General features: G+C 34.2%; 1 protein-coding gene and 1 pseudogene across 2 annotated transcripts in view; one reads left to right on the top strand and one right to left on the bottom strand.

Moving 5' to 3' along the window:
• Window positions 1-17,967, bottom strand: part of RB1 (RB transcriptional corepressor 1) — a 168,456-nt gene that overhangs the window by 92,746 nt on the left and 57,743 nt on the right. For both annotated transcript variants that reach the window (XR_013338725.1, XM_077778782.1), the window contains exons 4-10: window positions 17,267-17,305; window positions 15,559-15,626; window positions 10,479-10,589; window positions 7,948-8,090; window positions 6,104-6,181; window positions 2,616-2,725; window positions 1,674-1,751 (exon numbers count right to left, since the gene is read on the bottom strand). Coding sequence is in view for 1 of the 2 variants with exons in the window: in XM_077778782.1 (XP_077634908.1) it covers window positions 1,674-1,751; window positions 2,616-2,725; window positions 6,104-6,181; window positions 7,948-8,090; window positions 10,479-10,589; window positions 15,559-15,626; window positions 17,267-17,305 (627 nt within the window). In the remaining variant the exon portion in view is untranslated. The remainder of the gene's footprint in view (window positions 1-1,673; window positions 1,752-2,615; window positions 2,726-6,103; window positions 6,182-7,947; window positions 8,091-10,478; window positions 10,590-15,558; window positions 15,627-17,266; window positions 17,306-17,967) is intronic.
• On the top strand, window positions 15,836-15,965 carry LOC144243674 (U2 spliceosomal RNA; annotated as a pseudogene).

The raw sequence follows: 17,967 nt of genomic DNA, 5'->3' as shown, positions 1-17,967 counted from the left end.
GAGGAGTGGCGGGGGGGAGGGGGGGCAGAGAATCTATAGCAGGCTCCATTCTGTCAGCACAAAGCCCTGCATGGGGTTCTGACTCAATCTGTGAGATCATGATCTGAACCGAAGTCGCGCACTTAACCAACTGAGCCACCCCGGTGCCTCTACACCAAACCATTATACCTCTCTCAACTGATATTTTACCTCCTCACCTTTCAAATATTATTGCTTTTATAACCTGTATATCCTCTAATCTACTTAAGCCACAATGACTAAAGCCACAAATAACTAACTGCTAAAACCAAAACATCTTTCTCACTTGTTCTGATACTTGATTTCCTTGAAACATGTGAAACTCAAACACCTGCTCTTTCCTGAAATTCCCTGAAGCTTTTTTGGCTTCACTCTCTGAGGCCCCTTCTCATTCTCTTTAACTTCTATCTAGTCCTTAAATGCTAGCATTCTTTAGGGTTCAGCCCTTAGCCAGCCATTCTTGCTATTATATACCTTTACATCAGGCAACCTCATCTTTTTTAGGGTTTTAACTTTCCCTTATGATTATCAAATCTGTAAGAGCTTATACTCTTCTACTTGCTACTTTGTAACCCAGAAATGCCTCATGAATAATATCCTAAATATGAATTAATCAAATATTTATCAAACCTGTTCTTATTCCTCCATTTCAACTGCCTACTCTTGGTTCCAATATTCAACATTTCTCAATTGAACTACTGTAATAGAGCAGTTCAGGGTTTTTGACTTAAGTGTATGGTAATAAGGCCTAGGCATGTGTAGTTTAGAAGAAAAACCTCCTCAGGTTATTCTAATTTGCACCCTTAGGTAAGAACCACTTGACATACTGACAGGTTAATTTCTCACCATGTCCTCCTTAGTCCATTCCCTCACAAACTACTACCACATAATTCAGAAGCAAAAAAAGAAGAAAGAGTTTCAAGAAGAGGGAAAAGCAAGTGTGAAGGTCTTCAAGTATAAAAGAAGAGCTCAAGCATTCAGGAAACTAGCTACTTCACAATGAGCAGGAAAACAAGATGAGGCTAGAGAGGCAACAGAAGCTGGATCTTGTAGGCTCTGTGAAGGAATGTGCATTTCAACTGCAAGAGGAAGTTAGATAAACTACATTTCTAACTTACATTTGATCTAACTTACATTTCTAGAATATTATTCTGGGGCTCTCTGGAGAATATATTTGGTGGTAGGGAGAGAAGAACAGTGAGGAGAGTAGACACAGCAAGATCGATAGTAGCCTACGGCAAAAAATCCAAAACAAAAAGAAAGAGATCTAGGACAAGGGTGGTGAGAGTGCAAGTGGAGAACTGGAGATGAACTTGAGGTATTTAAAAGGTATATTCAAACAGAATAGATGTGGGAAATAAGTGAGGAAAAGGACAGAAAAATGTTTCTAATCCAAGTCTATGCAGAGCAAAGGGTAATACATCCTTTTCGTTATTTACTGAGATGGAACACATTCCCATTCTAGTTTATATTCCTTAAGGACAGACAGAACTAGGTCTAATAATCATATCCTCAGCAACTAGTAAAATACCTGGCATGCAAAGACCATTCAATATGCTGTGTGTATATACAATAGAACAAATGAACAAACCCAAAGTACCATAAGGCACAGAATAAATAATAACAGTGAAAGTCAAAAGTAAGGAAGCTCATACCTAACCGGAGTCTGTGGAAGCATCATATTCACCTCTTCATCAGAATTATTTTTTCGTGGTGTTCTCTGCATTTCAAAACTAAATAATGATAAAGTCATTCAGACTGAAAATGTACAATTTGTGCTTTATGAGTCAAAGAGCAGTATATTACCATTATACAAAATGGTATCTCGATAACATAAGTGACAGGATCAATAAGTGATAGGAAACAGAGGATCCAAAAGCTGCTTAAATAAAACAATGGTGAAAAAAATAAAATTTTATCTAAGTTGGGTTTTTTCCACTAGGTTTATTAAAAACAGGTGCACCAATTCATTAATAATTTTTAGATGATATCTCTGTATGTTAGATGGTATTACTAACCAAGCTGTTCAGTATTAAAAAATATCAAAGCTTAAGTTTTTCAATCATTATGCCTTCCAAAGACCTTACTTTGACTTAAATTGGAAACATTTGTGTTTAACCTCTAAATTACATATATTTTCAGTTACATATTAAAAAATGTCATGCTATTAAACATATTTATAATCACATTTTTTGTAATTACTCTCAATCATTCCTATTTTAGGATTCTACATGACAATTCACGAGAATATACTTTTGTATTAACACTTAAAAAAAGAGCCAAGCAATAATAGTAGACGAAAGGGTGGGGAAAAAGAAACCACTTCTTAAGTAAACTAATTACTTCAACAATTTTCTTTTGGGACACATTTTAAAAATTATATTCAACTTAATAAAAACAACAGTTCACATTAAATCTCTAGTTGTTAATAATGCTTGGAATACTGTTTATCTTATTAGCTTGATAGAAAGGCATTTTAAGTAACTTATTATAAATGATATTTAAAGATCACAAAGTTAAATAAAAACTTATTTAACCTACGTATATCAATATCAACCTATAGCAAAAGCATCTCAACAACAGACCATGTGCTATACCTGTCTGTAGGCTCAGCCTGAAGAGTTTTATCATGATCCAGAAACAATCTTGCATCAAGATCTTTGTTTTTAAGGTAAATTTCTTCATATTGTTTAGAGAGACTTTCCACCTCAAAAGAAAAAGAATACTGATGATTATCCTTTTCATATCATTACATCTCTCAGTCCACAGAAGTAGAGAATTAGAGGATTTTTGTACAGCATACATTTAATTTCATAATTTACAGTGTTCATATGCAATAGAGCATATCTAAAAGTGGCATTAAAAAATTGCTATCTTTTTAACTCTAATTTTAATCTGATTTTATGCATGCCCCCATTCATTAGAATTTTAAGCAATGATCACCAATAACACAAAATAGTACTAAGATAGATATGTAAGACAAAAATAAGTATTATTTTAATCACTTAATTGCCAAGATGCTCCAAATATCCCATACATCCCTCACTTTTAATCTTCCACTATGCTTATCAATACAAGAATATTTTTCAAACATTATAACAAGATAGGTAGGTACATTCTACCTATCTTTTCTAAATTCTTTGGTGCATTCCAACTCCCTTCAGTAAACGGTCTTGGGCAAGACTATTAACTCAATTAATTAGCCAAATTAACATTATTTGCACAATGTATTCCTAACCTTTTCCATTTCATTTGCTAGAATCTGTGATTGAGTTCTGATTCAAAATTTTCTAATCATAATTTAAAAATCAATGCCCAGTACACAACTATTTGGCATGATGTCTGCTATGACTATTAAAGTCAAAGTACTTCTAACATGAGAGAACTAAAATTGCATTTTAAAGGGAGTGGTAGGAAGAAATTCAGCTAATGTAAACTTTTTTCTATGTAAGCTTCTTAGGGAGAACAGTTATTCATGTTGATTAAGTTCAATCACTGTGCCCTATCTTAGCGAGGCACTAATTATCAATCATTTATTGATTAGCAGCTATTATTGTTATTTGAAAGATGCTGAGGGATGCCTGGGCAGTTCAGTCGGTTAAGCATCTGACTCTTGATTTGAGCTCAGGTCATGGTTCCTGGGTTGGAGCCCCATGTCTGGCTCTGCAATGGCAACGTGGAGACTGCTCGTGACTCCCTCTTTCTCTATCCCTCTCCCAATCACACGTGCGCACTCTTCTCTCAAAATAAATAATAGATATTTTTTAAAAAAGAAAAATGCTGGGGTAAAGTTTAAGATTTCTATTAAAACTGTAATCCTAATCAAGGAAGAAAAATTACTCTGAGTGTCCAAAATTCTTTAGGATTGTGAACAGCTTACTTTTTGGCATATAAGTTGATAAGAAAACTTGGTAATACAACATTTGGCCCCATTTCCTGCTTTTTTACAAATAGTTTATTGTCAAAATGGTTTCCATATAACACTCAGTGGTCATCCCCACAAGTGCCCTCCTCCATGCCCATCTCCCCCCTCCCCCCCACATTCATCAGTCCTCAGTTTGTTTCTCAGCATTCCAGAGTTCTCTCATGGTTTGCCTCTCTCCCTTTCCCCCACCATTTCCGCCCTTCTTCTCCCCCATGGTCCTCCATCAAGTTCCTCCTAATCCTCCTATACGCGCAAACATATGATATTTGTCCTTCTCTGCCTGACTTATTTCGCTCAGCATAACACCCTCAAGGTCCATCCATGTTGCTACACATGGCCAGATTTCATTGTTTCTCACTGCCATGTAGTATTCCATGGTATAGATAAACCACATCTTCTTGATCCATTCATCTGTTGATGGACACTTAGGCTCTTTCCATGTTTTAGCTATTGTGGAGAGTGCTGCTATGAACATTGGGGTCCATGTGCTCCTATGCATCAGCACTCCTGTATCCCTTGGGTAAATTCCTAGCAGTGCTATTGCTGGGTCATAGGGGAGTTCTATTGTTAGTTTCCTGAGGAACCTCCACACTGTTTTCCAGAGGGGCTGCACCAGTTTACATTCCCACCAACAGTGTAGGAGGGTGCCCGTTTCTCCACATCCTCGCCAGCATCTAGAGTTCTCTGATTTGCTCATTTTAGCCACTCTGACTGGCGTGAGGTGGTATCTCAGTGTGGTTTTGATTTGTATTTCCCTGATGAGGAGGGATGCTGAGCATCGTTTCATGTGTCTGTTGGCCATCTGGATGTCCTCTTTGGAGAAGTGTCTGTTCATATCTTCTGCCCATTTCTTCACTGGGTTGTTTGTTTTTCGGGCGTGTAGTTTGATGAGTTCCTTATAGATTCTGGATATTAACCCTTTATCTGATATGTCATTTGCAACTATCTTTTCCCATTCCGTTGGTTGCCTATTAGTTTTGTGGGTTGTTTCCTTTGCTGTGCTCCATTTCTTGCTTCTCTAGTGTCTTTTGCTCTGCATCCCAATCTGAACGCATTATTTGGAGTTCACTGAACAGACCACACTCTCACAAATCATTGTCCCTTTGAATCGATAATTTCTAACCCTGGAAATGTCTTTTTTTCTCCTAAAGCTTATTCAGCTCAGAAATCACCTATCCAATTTTCCTCAAAACCCATCTGCTCCACTTTGGATTATGTGGATATCAGAGAACCCTGTGCAGACTTTTATCAGACTCTTGCAGACTCCTCCCATGTTCTATTTCTTTGTCTTTTTCGCACTATGATCTTAGTGACTGTGAGTTAAATCTCTAATAATACCTAGCACAAAGCCTGGCACACATTAAGTGCCAATTATTCAATAAGTAATTGTTGGATAAGTTTATTAATTCAAGGACTAGCTACTAATTTGGGGAGCAGAATCAGCAGACTAGCTATTTGATTTCATGTCTTTTGGTCTTGATAATACCAGGTGCTTCTAAAACATTGTTTTATCACTGAGTACTTGTTCTTCATCATTTATCTAAGCATCCTTTTCTCCACATACTTCATCTTACCACATAAAGTTCCCAGCTGTTCTGTTCTTATTGGAGAGCAAGACATTTGAGGCAAAAATATAAAAAGAAACAGATAGATGGATGGCACACCACTAAGGTAAAACATTTCTGCAATATAATCACAGCCATTTTAACCAAATTTATTTTCAATTAAGTAGTTTAAAGTATTCCCAAGAAATTCTCCATAATATAATAATGCCAATAACATTGATAGTATCAACCCATGGATCCTATGCTCAAGGATGCAGAACAAATCAAAATCAAATTTGTGCATATTTAGTTATACTGTACTTAAATATAATAGCCTTCAGATATCCAAAAGCTCCCTTTGATTTTTGAAAAATTTCAGTACAAATCAATTTCTAGTGTCACAAATGCTGATAAATACATCTTAATATATAGTCAAAATCTTTTCCTGTTACTTATATAAAGTTGGCTCACCACAATTCTATTTAGATTTCTTTCCTTGGGCAAAAAATATTTAATATACAGCAAAGCAATTTTAAGAAATTAGACAGCCATTCCTCCCTCCCCAAAGTCCCAAAATACATTAACTTTTTATTAATTAATTTTTCCTTCAGATTACCTCTGGAAGTCCATTAGAAGCTACAATTCCAAGAGAATTCATAAAAGGAATGAAATTTTTGAAATAAACATTTTTCACCTGAAAAAGATAAAGTTACAACATAGACATTAAAATAAAAAAAAACAATCTCTGTCACTTATAACACTAGAATTAAAGTGTTAACTGACATTTTGATCAATGACTTACATTCAACCTAATGTGATACTCATTTATAACTCAATTATTTACTTTTTAATTTATGTGAGGTGGATTTCAAGTCCTAGAATGGAAGTGGAGTAGAGAACCGTTAATGAAATGGGATTTATAAGAAGAAAATTCATCGTAACCAACTTCAGTATTCTACATTTAACAAATGATGAAAAGATGGCTCAAAAAAATTAAGCAACTTGACCAAAGTTGACAGCTAGGAAGTAGTAGAGCTGGAATTAAAACCAATCTATCATCAAAGCCAAGATTCCTTACTTCTCCTCCCGATCTGTGGTTTCTCCCTGAAGCATATTTTTAGGCCACTTCACACTCATCATCTGATAGCTAGCTTAGGAAACAGACATTTTTGTAGAAATTTAGGAAAATAACCTATTTTTACCAGAAAATAATTTCCCACACTTAAGGATATCCAATAATTCAAAATCACATAAAAATATTTTGTAGAATAATGCAGCTTCATACAAAAGCACCCTACATTTATCTAACATAAAGACTGTAATAGGAAACCTGAAGTCATATTGTGGGCTGTTCTGTACTTGTCGTGTGCTACAAAATTTTTAAAAACTTACTTATTTTCACTTAACTTCTTTTTCAAAATTTGAAGTCTACACATGATTTATTCTTGATTTTAGAAACGAAATTTTATAAGTAGCTCTGAAATCCAGAGAATTAACAACCAGAGTTAGCAAACTCCATTTATATCTATTCGTTATCTTAAAGGACTTAGCAATTAAAAAATATTTCAACCACATTTGTCAGCTTATTAGCAAAGATTATTTGTGATACTAGAAAAGTAAAATACACACACACACGCGCACACACACACACACACACACACACGTAAAGCTGAAGCATCTATATCCACAGGTGTATATCTGGATCTTTGCTAAAACTGACAAAAGCCACAGTACTAAAATTAAGTTATCTTGATAAATCATTCCAACAATTCTTAACCTAAATTTTGAGATCATACTCCATTCCTTCCTAGTTGACAAAGAAATTACAAAGATGCAACATTTCAAACAGCTATCTGGCAGTAGCGAACTGTTGACAATATAGCAATCTATGACAGAAACAGCACAGTAGGCTAAAAGGAGAAACTAGTAGCAGATTTACCAAAGTCTAGACTCTGTTAGAAATTAACTATCAATCTCTAGAAGTTCACTGACTCATTACCAAAAGGAGGCTGAGTACATTGTTTTTAACATTCTTTCCAATTCCAACACTCCAGATTCTATGAACAAGATAAGCAATTCCAGGGTGTTTATGTATCTTCTCTACCAGCCATTAGCACCTGGTGTAATATTTGGAAAGAGTGTATAGTATTTAATGTTGATATTAAATTTCTGGGTATTTTAAAACATTAGGAATTATCAGTAACCACAGAAGAATCAAAGAACAAATTCATTTGAAAACTACTGCCTTAATGATGCACCTTTCACTGATTCCTGAAAAGGGAGCCACTCTCTTTAAAATCAAAGCACCTGAATATGAAAAATAAATTTTTTCTAAATATTTTGCTGCAAAAGAATTGGCACTAATTACAAAAGCAACTTGTCATGAAAGAAGTATATACTGTTAGGAAGAACTTACATCTAAATCTACTTCATTTTAAAGAAATCATGAAGTTAAGTTACCTCATCTATATTACATTCATGTTCTTTACAGAGAACTTCAATAATTCTTGTATCATTTTCTAGTTGTTTTGCTATCCGTGCACTCCTGTTCTGACCTCGCCTTGGTGTTCGAGGTGAACCATTAAAAGGTATTACAGCTGTTTCTGTAAAAATGGTAAATTAGATAAGAACAATTGCACATTCCATTGTATAAAATAATGAAGTATTCTAAGTTGGGGGATCAGAAATAATCTTGGTAACATTCTGCTACTTTTATTTATTAGGCTTCATTAAAAGGCTAATAGTCTCATCTATTTATTGAATATCTATTTTAAGTTATGTACTGATACTAGCTTTTGCCATCCCTATTCTCTTCTGCCCATAACTAGCCCAAAAAGAAACTGTACAATATGTAAAGCCCCATAGGCAAATATGGAGAAGGCAAGGGAAATAGCCAACTTATAAATTTATTCTAAATGTATCCTACTCAGTCAGTAAGGGAAAAAAAATGTTTTCTACCTTGAAGAATCTTAAAAAGAGTAAGTACTTATGGATTCAATTGCTAGATATAGTATAAAAATTAATAAATTTTTAAAATTTGAGCAAAACCCATAGTAAATTATGCTTTTAAATATAAATGTGTATATATATATACATATTATGTCATAAAGGATAATTCGTTTAAAAATCTCCTATATTATTTTGAGCATTCCCAATTCAAACTGAAAATTGATTCAGCTATTAAAAGAGATTACAAATGAATAAATATAAAATGTATTAACAGCCTCCAGGCCTGACCAACAATTTATATGAAATTAAGAATACAGGAATATGTCAAACTATACAACAGGATACAGTCAGAAAAAATTAAACCATGTGAAACTCCAGACCATACCACCTAATTACTTAATAAACAAATTATAAGGAAAAAAAGAGAAAGATGGAAAAGGAAGTTTTTTAAAAGCCTCAAAAGTGTATCAACCAGTCATAAGGTATAGATCTTATTTAGATTCTGATTTCAACCTGTAAAAAAAAAAAGTTTTAAAATCACTTTTAAAAGGCAACTGAAAATCTGAACAAGTAACTTATTAGATATTTGGTGGTATTAGGTTAGAAATCACTATTAATCGATTTTCAGGCATGCTATTAGTTATTATGCTTTTTTAAAACATCTCTACCTTTTAGACATACATACTAAAAGTTTAAGGATGAAATGGTAGGCAAAGATGTGTATCAAAATAACACAGCTGATGCAACCAGGCAGCAGATGGGGCTCCTGGTTGACCATAAGATGTTGAAGGTACACAATTAAGTACATGGGGCTTATTATGCCACTGTCTACTTTTGTATTCATCTGGAATTCTAATAAAAAGGTAATTAAAAGTTTACCATACTCAGTCAATGTAACACCTCCTCCTGGTTTCTTTAACATAGCACTTAGAGAATTAAAATGTTCATTTGAATAATCCATAAGAACAAAGGCCGTCAACCTAAAGTAACATCCTACATCAACTTATTAAACTTATAGAAATTGAGAAAAGTGAAAAGACATATATCATCATTACAGATTCAGAAAATTTTAAAATATATTGCTTTGTATTTTTTCTCCAATTCTGGTTTCTGCTACTGACCTGATGTTTTCTGTCAAACCATGTTCAACACATTTGTCCATGAAGTTATTGTTCAAATAAATTAATTAGGCTTCATCTTTCCAGCCACTTCCATCAACACTTTGGACTTCCATGTTTTAATCTGTCCTCTATTACTTTTAGTATTATCAATATTTTCCTCATTTTAGGACCAAGGAATCAGTTTAGACTTAGTTAAGTTTACATTTTTCTGTGGTATAAATAAGTGATTTTGAAATTCTACTCTTGATGCCACCAAAAGAAGTAATTCCATTCTAAGAGGAATATACTTGTCTTTGCTTAATGCTATCTATTTCCACAAGTTATTTTCTTTTTATTTATTTTTTTATTTTTTTTTAGCAACAGTTACTTTCATTTAAAAACACTTCTCACCTTATCCAATGAAGTAGATTACAATTCATATGCAAAAAAAATTAGTCACGTAATAATTGTAGCATCCAGGAATACAATTTAGGTAATCTCCCCCTGGCAGAATGGGCCATTCTTTCTCATGAAGTTTCACTCCTAACTGTCCCTTACCTCTTATTTTCTCTTTACTGGGAATATTCTACCCCAACTTCCCCTAACCTTCAAATGCTATCTACTCTTCAACACTCAGGTCAAATCCACTTCTTTTATATGGTCTTCCTTGGTCTTCCTCAGCTAAAAAAAAAAAGCTATCATCTCCTGAACTCTCACAGCATTTACTTTATTTTGGCCCAGATCACTTAGAAAGTGGCCATATACTGATTACTTATCTTATCTCTACTTCTATATCTTATACTACTTGAGGGCAGAGTCCAGGTCTGATTTCCTTTTTATCATCCCTTCAGCTATAGAACCATGTTTTGGACCTAGTTAACGTGAAATAAACAACTGTTGAGTAATGATGTAGGAGGTGCATAAATTATTTAAAATACTTACTATATGGTTCTTTGAGCAATGCAGGAGGTGAGAGCTTAATAAAATAATCAAGGACACAGAGCATTAACTGAAATGAGATGACGAGATCATCTTCCATTTGTAACACTTCCCCTGAAAAGAAAGTAGGTTCACATTGTAAAGTAACAGACTAGAGCTGAGATTGAAATCTTTAAATCAGGGAAAATTGTGGGTATGGGCATATCCATATACTCATTTATTTAAGAATCACTAAAGGCATATTAAAGAACTTAATATACTTTTTTGTTTTATAAAGACTCAGATTTGAAATATATAAAATATAAATGACATATAAAGTTATGAAATATAGATCTACCATGAGAATCTGACCTTTAGCTATATTATAATTCATTCCCTATGTCTAAATTCCATTTTGTTATACATCACACAAAAGATCTGAAGCCACTGGAAACCNAAAAGTAAGGGGATGGAGAAATATATATCATGCTACAAGAAATCAAAAGAAAGCCGGAGGAGCTATACTTATATCAGACAAACTGGACAATATTGTCTTTAAATTAAAGACAATAACAAGAGATGAAGAAGGGCACTACATAATAATTACAGGGTCCATCCATCAGGAAGAACTAACAATCACAAATGTCTACGCACCAAATGTGGAAGCACCTAAATATCTAAAACAATTAAACACAAACAGAAACAAGCTTATAGATAAGAATGTGCTAATAGCAGGGGACTTTAATACTCCGCTTACGGCAATGGATAGGTCAAGCAGACAGAAAATCACTAAAGAAATAATCGACTTGAAAGACACATTGGACCAGATGGATCTGACAGATATATTTAGAACTTTACATCCCGAGNCTTGAATGCTGACAAAAACTGAGGACTGATGGATGTGGAGGGGAGGAAGGATGGGCATGGAGGAGGACACTTGTGGGGATGAGCACTGAGTGTTACGTGGAAACTAATTTGACAATAAACTATTTGTAGAAAAATAAAATAAAAATAAATAAATAAATAAATTTCATTTTGTTTTGGGGGCATCTATGTGGCTCAGTTGGTTAAATGTTCAACTTGGCTCAGATCATGATCTGATGGTTTGTGGATTCGAGCCCTAGGTTGGGCTCTGTGCTGACAGCTGAGAGACCGAAGCCTGCTTCGGATTCTGTGTCTCCCGCTCTCTTTGCCCCTCCTACACTCATGCTGTCTCAAAAATAAAAAACATTAAAAAAATTTTTTAATAAATTCATTTTGTTTTCCTTTTGTATTTGTTTTAATGTTTATTCATTTTTGAGAGTTCATGTGCATGTGCACAGTGTGGAAGGGGCAGAGACAGAGAGAGGGAGACACAGAATTTGAAGCAGGCTCCAGGCTCTGAGCTGTCAGTGCAGGGACCAAAACAGGGCTTGAACCCATAAACCATGAGATTATGACTTGAGCAAAAGTCAGATGGCTGAGCCACTCAGGCACCCCTTGTTTTTGCTTTTCTTAATTTTTGGCAAGAGCTATAGAATTTATTACTTCTGAATATACTTCTGAAGTATAATATATAGAAATCTTTAGTTCTATTTATTTATGAAGCCTCATTTATTTTCAATTTTGACCTCATTCTAAAATATTACAATAACCAAAGCCATTAATAACAAAATTAGCATGTAATGTCATCCATAAAGTAATTACTTAGCACAAAATCTTAAAAAGTTAATACAGTAAATACACAACAAGAGAGCTGTGAGGAAATAAATACTTAAGGGAAGAAAATAGTGTAGCTATGCAAATCATGATCAAATATAGCTACGATATATTTGCTTGTGGCTCTATGTTGTACATTATTTTTAAAAGAAAAGTTTAGGGGCACATGAGTGGCTCAGTTAGTTAAGCATCTCACTTCAGCTCAGGTCATGATCTCTCGGTTCATGGGTTCAAGCCCTGCATCAGGCTCTGTGCTGACAGCTCAGAGCTTGAGCCTGCTTCAGATTCTGTGTCTCCCTCTCACTCTTCCCTTCTCCCACTGCACTCTGTCTCTCTCTCTCTCAAAAATAATTAAACATTGAAAAAGAATTTTTTAAAAAGATATGTTTAATTTGGCTCACCTTCTATCTTCTTGGTATCTGACTGTTAAATCGTTAATAATCCCAACAAATACTAAAGGTATAGAAACTATGTAAGAAAACAGGTAACCCTGCATCAGGCAGGTTTTTCAGATCCACAGGTATAGTGCAAACGTATGTTTGTAATATATTTAGAAGTTATTAATAAATACCATAGAAGTAAAGAATGATATCAAGGATCTGCAGTTTAAAAGAGTAAAGTGGTGCCTGGGTGGCTAAGTCGGTTAAGCATCCAATTATGGTTCAGGTCATGATCTCACAATTCGTGAGTTTGAGTCCCATGTCAGGCTGAGAGCTCGGAGCCTGGAGCCTGCTTCAAATTCTTTGTCTCTCTCTCTCTCTCTCTCTTACTTTCTCTCTCTCTCCCTCTTTCTCTCTCTCTCTGCCTGTCCCCAACTCATTCTCATTCTTTCTTTCTCTCTCAAAAATAAACATACATACATACATGAATGAATGAATAAAATAAATAAAATAGTAAAGTGAAGTCACATCAAAGAATTCTCCTCCAATATCCAATAAAATAAAAAGAAAACATGTACTGGCTAAGTGTCAGTACCAACACCAAATTTAAGAGATACTGACTCAAGAGTATCCTCATCTTTTCCTCCTCTTACTTGGAGGGCATAGAAATTGCTGATGAGAGAAGGGTACAAGAGAGGAAGTAAATGATAGGAAACTCTGATAAGCACAGAGACTCCAGTATACTATGGTGAACTGGGGGCCAATCTGAATCCCAACACAATCCTGTTATGGAAGCAGGATGTAATTATCACTATAAGTGTTCTATTTCAGAGAGTTCATTCTAACAAGAATCTCACAACAAAAAAGACTCATACCATTCCAGATAAATTCTCCACTTTTTCCCCCACCTCCTACTAAAAGTATAATAAAAAGGCTGTACTCATATTATAGCTCTTTGGGGAACACAGTGAGCCAAAGATGCAAAGTGAGTGAAAAGAGATGTATTCACACTACATCAGAGAACACAGAACATCACACACCAACCACATCAGAGAAAGTAGAACATCAGGTCAGGGCTGCCCACGTAAAGTCCTAGTAACATGGGGTAGAGGAAAGCAGGAGAAGCACAGCAATTATGCAAACATACTACAGAAAAGAAAAAAGAAAAAAACAGAATCACAATGTAAGAAGGGAAAAAAAACCCCAGAGAACTCAATCTAGAAGATAATATATCAGAAGAAATGCCCTATGACTCTTTTCACTTAGGAATAAAAAGCACAAGCTATATAAAAATAAGGAGCTAGAAAAGCTAAGAAAAAAACTGAGGACCAAATAACTCCATTACAAACAGAGTTTAGCTCAAAACAGAAGAAAGGCTTGAGAAAAAACAGTTAATCCATAAAAGACCAAGAATCAGAATAATGTGAGAAAGGATACTTATGGATGACAAAAATGGTCCAACAGAAAACATTTAAGTTCCTGAAACAGAATAGTATAGCACCTAACTGAACAGAATAATATTTAAAAATATAGTGTGTTAAGGGAGCCTGAGTGGCTCAGTTGGTTGGGTAACTGACTCTTGATTTCAGCTCGGGTCATGGTCTCATGGTTCGTGAGTTTGAGCCCCAAGTTGGGATTCTCTCTCTCCATACCCCTCCCCAACTTGTGCTTTTTCTCTCTCTCTCAAAATAAATAAATAAACGTAAAAAAATGTAATATGTTAAGATTTCTGTGAAATAAAGAGAAGACCTTCAGTTTATAAATAGATATAGTGTTACAAAAAAAACTAATACAGAATAATAAAAAACAAGAGATATTCTAGTTAAGGTATTGAACCTCAAATTTAAAAAAAAAAATCAAGTATTCAGAAAGTAAATAAGGGGGCAAAAATTAAGCTAGCCTCCAATTTCTCAACAGCAATGTTCAATGCCAGAAAACAGTGTCCTGAGGAAAACAAGTATGACACAAAAACAGGATAGACAACCAAGTGGTCCTTCAAGTATAAAGACTATGGACATGACTCATAAACATAACACACACAGGGAATATGATGCCAAAAAGCCTTTCTAGAAAAACTCCTTCTTGGTAAAATCAAGCAAGCTAAGGATGAATCAAAATAAAGAAATCAGAAATGGAGAAACTGTAACAGAGGAGTGACAATAAACTTAGAATACAACCAAAATATAGAAGTGAGACTAAATAATTATAATTATAGAACAGAATACAAATGTTATAACATTATCTTTGATAATATAATAAGAAAAACAGAAAATCTGAAAGTGGGGAATGGTGAGGTAACAGGAAAAGTGGTAATATTAGCGGTTTTTTTCCTTCCAACAGATTAACATCTTTAAATCAAAACACAAAGTAAAATAAAGATTATAACCTTAATTTTTTAATAATGCTTTTTTACAATCTTAGAGAAATGTTTTAGGAAATAAAACTGCTTAAATGACCAAACATCTAAATTTAAGCAATTCCTTCCATTCTCTTATTTTCTTCTGTAAATCTGAGTAAAATTAATTTTTATGTGTATATGTTGCACTATAATATGATCCTATTTTTCTAAAAAAATTAGATTTGTTTGTGAATTCACACATCTCCCATCTTTTTTTAATCAATTCTATTCACAAAAATATATCTGGAATGACAGTGTAATTTTAATGATAATTATTTCTAGGTAGGTTTTGGGTAATTTTTCTACATTTTTCTTTGCATCTGCTATATTATTTCAATTCTTTATCATAAATATGTATTGTTCTTAAAAAAACAGTAACATTATTCTTTAAAAAAGGGGGAGGGAGAGGATAAAAGTGTATTAGAAACAAATGAAATGAGACATTTCCAAAGTCATTTCCAGTACCATAATTACAAGAACTTGCTAAGAGTTAACAAGCTACACAGAGAATTGGGGAGAGGGTGGAGGGAATAACATTAAACTGAATAAAAAACTTTGAGCCTAGACTAAAAGAATTATTGATTACTGCATTTGAAACAATAACAGGTAACAAAAATAGTGACTTTACCTTTAGCTAGTAAAAATGTGATCCAAGAAGCTTTTAGCACCGACAGAGAGTTTATTTCAGTAGATATCCTAGTATACAAATAGAAAGCAGAAAAAAATTTTACTCTGACAGTCTTCCAACTATTTCTCTTTTCCTTTTATTTATTCATTTTGAGAGAGTATGCACACACAAGGGGTGGGTAGAGAGATGCAGAGAAGGAGAATACTAAGCAGGCTTCACAAGTGTGGAGTGACTGAGACACTCAGGCACCCCTTCCTTCTTTTTAAATTACAGGCCTATCACTTCTAGGCCTTTTGGCTAAGATCAGGTGTAGTATCTGTTCTTATCAGTTTAATGTTTTGTTTTGTTTTGTTTTTTTAATTTATTTCTAGGAGAGAGAGAGAGACAGCGTGAGCAGGGGACGGTCAGAGAGAGAGGGAGTCACAGACTCTGAAACAGGCTCCAGGCTCTGAGCTGGCAGTCAGCACAGAGCCCGACGCGGGGCTCGAACCCATGAACCGCGAGATCATGACCCAAGCGAAAGTCGGACGCTTAACCGACTAAGCCACCCAGGCGCCCCCTTATCAGTTTAAATTACAGGCCTAAGTTGACTGCGTAAGAGAATACAATCCACTTTAAATGCACAATTTACACATTAACTCAATTTGTCTCAATTTAGTTGTTTTTACCAGGTTATTTATATTTAGCCCATGTAAAAAAATATACAGAATACATTTTGTAAAGGAAATATTTAATATTTAAATTCTAGTCTAAAACTATGCACAAGAAGTGGTATTCTATGATGTACATGGTTTCCAATTACTTAATACTTTCTTGCTCTTTGTTTTCTAATTAAAATCAACACTTAAGCAGAAAAAGAAAGATTTGGGTGACTCTAGTTTGCCAATTTAACACTATGCTTTGATAACTTACTAGTATTAACAATTGGAATAGATTAATATAATTAATAAACATATAATTTCCCTTTACATCTTCAAGACCACTAATTCAGTGAGGCAGCAAATCTCATATACTACTCATTCCATTTCCAAAGAAAATCTCTAGAGCTCTTACATGGATATGCTGTTGGGAGTATGTACTACACATTTAAAAAGATAATTTGAAATTTTTAATATATACTTTCACATTTACTCTTAGAAAAAAACCTATGCTCTTAGTCTTAATAAAGTTAATAAAGTGTTTATAATGGACCCTCAAAAAAGATTTAGCCAGTGAATATGTATTTTCCCTGAGCTGGTGATATGTTGCACTGAATGAACTTTCACCCAATTAGTTCACCTTGGTAAAGGGCACATATTTCATACCATTTTCTTTGTAAGAAGGTAAGTAATCGGCACAGAGTTTAAATCTATGACCTTAATTTATGAAGTAGCATGCTATAATCAATCAAACTAACCCTGACATTATCAACATGTTTGGGATTATTCCAGAAAAACTATATTAAAAAAAAAAAAGACAGGGGCACCTAGGTGGCTCAGTGGTGTCCAAATCTTGATTTCAGCTCAGGTCATGATCTCATGGTTTATGAGTTCAACCCCCACACTGGGCTCTGTGTTGACAGTGCAGAGCCTGCTTGGGATTCTTTCTCTCTCCTTCTCTCTATGCTCCTCCCCTACTCACACTGTCTCTCTCAAAATAAGAAATAAACTCTAAAAATATTTTAAAAATTAAACAAGAAGATAAAAATAACATGCTCTGAAATACTTACAAACTGCCAGGTTGTGTCAAATATATATGTTCACATGTCCTAAAAGGAAAAAATTATTATTACCATTATGGCTTTTTAAAAAGTTACTTTTAAATTTTTTTCATAATTTAGGAATCAATTTTATCATGCTTTATTCACCTTATATCCAAAGTATACATTTTATTTTTCTTTTTTTCTCAGAAATGTACATTTAAAAGACAAAAAAGTACAACATTATTACAAATGTTAGTAAATTTTGTCAATACATGACATTTTACACATCAGTATTAATATTTAACTACAAAGGGACTGGACTCAATATGTGCATTTATAACTCAGAATATATTCTGCAATTAAATCTTGATCTAGTTAGAATCCCAGATCAGGTCATAAAAGCTTATTTAACTATTAGTCTCACTAAAGTAACTCAACTTAAAAGTACTATAAAACCTGTTTGTTTAGGACAATGATGGAGGAAAAATCTCCACAGACCTGCTCCCCAGTGTAGTAACTATAACTGGTTGAAATTATTTTAAAAATCATTTAAAGTCTCTGGAAGTTCTCCTAAGGGCATACAGCAAAGAAGGAAGCATTTCTTTATGAAAATCTACTAACTCTTGGTAAGAACAAAAATAGACTGTGGAATTCAAAGCAAAACTCACTTCCTCCTCCTCTCTAGGTCAGCATCATAAAGCTCTACACGGAGCAGGTACAGCCAAGAC

The sequence above is a fragment of the Crocuta crocuta genome, unplaced genomic scaffold (genome assembly GCF_008692635.1).
Source record: "Crocuta crocuta isolate KB4526 unplaced genomic scaffold, BGI_CrCroc_1.0 scaffold586, whole genome shotgun sequence".
In the NCBI taxonomy this organism is placed as follows: Eukaryota; Metazoa; Chordata; class Mammalia; order Carnivora; family Hyaenidae; genus Crocuta; species Crocuta crocuta.
Note: the sequence above shows the minus strand (reverse complement) of the source record. Positions and strands in the feature narration are given on the sequence as shown.